At 47.4% G+C, this 2791-nt stretch overlaps 1 protein-coding gene across 1 annotated transcript; it reads left to right on the forward strand.

Moving 5' to 3' along the window:
• The first annotated feature begins 206 nt into the window (after positions 1-206).
• LOC136760213 (glycoprotein-N-acetylgalactosamine 3-beta-galactosyltransferase 1) lies at positions 207-2781 on the forward strand. Its single transcript, XM_066715515.1, has 4 exons — positions 207-347; positions 610-836; positions 982-1649; positions 2054-2781. Exons 2-4 carry the CDS (start codon positions 635-637, stop codon positions 2228-2230), a joined length of 1047 nt encoding a protein of 348 aa, XP_066571612.1. The 5' UTR covers positions 207-347; positions 610-634; the 3' UTR covers positions 2231-2781.
• The last annotated feature ends 10 nt before the right edge of the window (positions 2782-2791 follow it).

Raw genomic sequence — 2791 nt, forward strand, 5'->3', positions numbered from 1 at the left:
TCTCACCTTTAATTGATAATTCCACACAGAAGTTAGTGAGTGTTGGCCGACATCGCTGTCTAGATCACACTTCCTCTAATATGGCAGAAAAGCTGAATGTAACGACCGCAATTGACGCCCGGCACCTGTTGCTCCCGCGCAAGCGTAATTGCGCAAGTGCTGAGCCGTGTGAGGCGGAGTCTTCCGGCTGTGAGCAGCAGTGTGTTCAGTTACTACATTGTCTCTTAATCTGGGTGTGCAATTCGCAACCTCGCCAAACCCATGATGTTTGTTCTTGTACATCCGTGAATGTAAAAAGTGATGCATTAAGACCACGAACAAGGAAGCACTTACGGCATATACAAAAGGTAGGCAATCCGTGAAGAAGGAGAAAAAGCAATCTGCGCTGTGCTGGCTGGACGCTGTAATAGCTGACCCTGATGTACAGAATTGTATTTTACTCTGATCTGATATCACTGGCAACTGTGAGCAAGTGTCACAGAAGAGTCTCCGTTTTCAGTAGGCGACTTTAGTTGCACTTCGCACAGGTGCGCTGCATTAGACTGCACTGTCGCGTCCTGCGGTATTACGTGTATGAAGGAGCGGTCTGATTTCATTTTCATTCCCCAGGCAGCACCTGAAGCAGGTATCCAGGATGTCTTCCTTGTCCCTCCCTCTGCTGCTGTTGGGGATGTGGTGTGGCTTTATGTTAAGCTACTTCATGTTACACCCCACGTCTGCAGACCTGTTTCACCAGAGGGTTGAATCGCTGCTGAGGAACAGCGAGTCGGACGAGCCGGAGGGGCCCCTGCTCCTGGGGGTCATGAACTTCAGTGCCGACCACCAGCAGCACGCAGGTGAGGGCGATAATAATCCAACACAGTGCCTATGTTGCTGTCTTAATAACCCAACACAGTGCCTGCTTTGTGAGTTGCTTTACCACATTTATTGTGAGGGTGTATTTAGGCACATCATAGATGTGGCACTTCTAATGTTTTACAGATGAGGACCAGGGGCTGGCGGAGGATCTGTACAGGAAAGTGCGTGTGCTGTGCTGGGTGATGACGGCTCCGCAGAACCTGGAGAAGAAGACGGCCCATGTCCGCGCCACCTGGTCCAAACGCTGCAACACGGTGCTCTTCATGAGCTCAGTGGTGGACGCGGACTTCCCCACGGTGGGGCTCAACGTGTCCGAGGGCCGGGACCAGCTCTACTGGAAAACCATCAGGGCCTTCCAGTACGTCTACAAGCACCATCTGGACGAGGCTGACTGGTTCATGAAAGCTGACGATGACACGTACGTGGTGGTGGAGAATCTGCGCCATCTTCTGTCCCAGTACAGCAGCGAGCAGCCCATCTACTTCGGCCGCAGATTCAAGCCTTTCATGAAGCAGGGCTACATGAGCGGGGGAGCCGGGTATGTCCTGAGCAAAGAGGGGCTGAGGAGGTTTATTGAGGGCTTCAGGACAGGACAGTGCACTCACTACACCACCATCGAAGACGTGGGCATGGGGAAGTGCATGGAGACCATGAATGTAGTGGCTGGAGACCCCAGAGATAAAAACCAACGGGAGACCTTCCATCCTTTCACTCCAGGGAGTCACTTGATTAAGGGTGCCTGGTCGAAACAGTCCTGGTACTGGGCGTACAATTATTACCCCGTGCAAGAGGTGAGCCAGCAGAGCGACCGCATTGCCCTTGCGTGGAAATACAACTGCATTAGACTTGGGAAGTTGGAATAGAAAATAAATTGTTTCAGGCTGTTTGTTGACACGTGTGTAACATTTAGATTTCAACCACATAATCACATTTGCATATTACAATCAGTCTAATGTCACCTTTTCCTGAATATATGGCATAATATATGAATAATGTCCTTATTGGTAAAAGGTGTGGAACTGTGTGTAGAAGGTGTGTTGTCAGCATGTTGTGTGTGAAATCAAGCTACGTATTCATTTAATTGAGTTTGTGTGTGTGTGTGTGTGTGTGTGTGTGTGTGTGTTGTTCATGTCTCAAGAAGCCTCATGGATATTATTGGAATATTAATATTATATTATTTACCTTCCTGTTTCAGGGTCCGGACGGCTGTTCTGATTTGGCGATATCCTATCATTATGTTAGTGGGGCAGAAATGTATGAACTGGAATATTACACGTACCATCTGCGTGCTTATGGCTACAAGTACAGGTACGACCCGGATTCGGAAGTCCACAAGACATTAAGCATCACTAAGAAAGAGACAGCAATATAGTTCTCACTTGGCGGCAGGCGCTACGCTTTGGACCGAGACTTACTGACCCCACAGCTCTGGACCGGAGAATCTGGACTCTACCTGATGTGGACAGCGTTTCTGAAATCAATGGTTTTATCCCTGCCTCCCCAAGACTGTCTCTTCCTTTTCAGCATTGGTTTGGAGAATGGGGTGTTCAGTCCGGGACTAAGTCATTATATCGCATGGAAAGAAAGCTTGTTGAATGTCTTTGAAATGTACGTCCGTGTTGAGAGAGAGACCTGTCATGTTTAAGCTAGGGGGGGTTATGACTAGTTAATTAGGAAATTAAGGTAAATGCAAACTTTCACGTGTTCATCAAATTCAAAATGCAGGTCAGGAGATTGTGCAGCTGTAATAATACACCCCTCTCCCTGTTGTTACTTTATTCTGTCCACAATTAGGCCAATAATTAGTTGTTAGGTAGTTAAAGTGTAGCTTTTCCCCGGTCCATTAGGTTTTAATTTTTTCTCTTTTAAAAAGTAAACTACCAAGCACTCCATAAAATAAAGTTTTATAAATGAGCAACAACATCCCAAAGAG

Source organism: Amia ocellicauda, chromosome 10 (genome assembly GCF_036373705.1).
Source record: "Amia ocellicauda isolate fAmiCal2 chromosome 10, fAmiCal2.hap1, whole genome shotgun sequence".
Lineage (NCBI taxonomy): Eukaryota > Metazoa > Chordata > Actinopteri > Amiiformes > Amiidae > Amia > Amia ocellicauda.

Coding starts and splice junctions, on each gene's coding strand:
- LOC136760213 (XM_066715515.1), top strand. CDS start 635: ATGTCTTCCTTGTCCCTCCCTCTGCTGCTGTTGGGGATGTGGTGTGGC. Junction 837..981: donor CGACCACCAGCAGCACGCAG/GTGAGGGCGATA, acceptor AATGTTTTACAG/ATGAGGACCAGGGGCTGGCG. Junction 1,650..2,053: donor ATTATTACCCCGTGCAAGAG/GTGAGCCAGCAG, acceptor TTCCTGTTTCAG/GGTCCGGACGGCTGTTCTGA.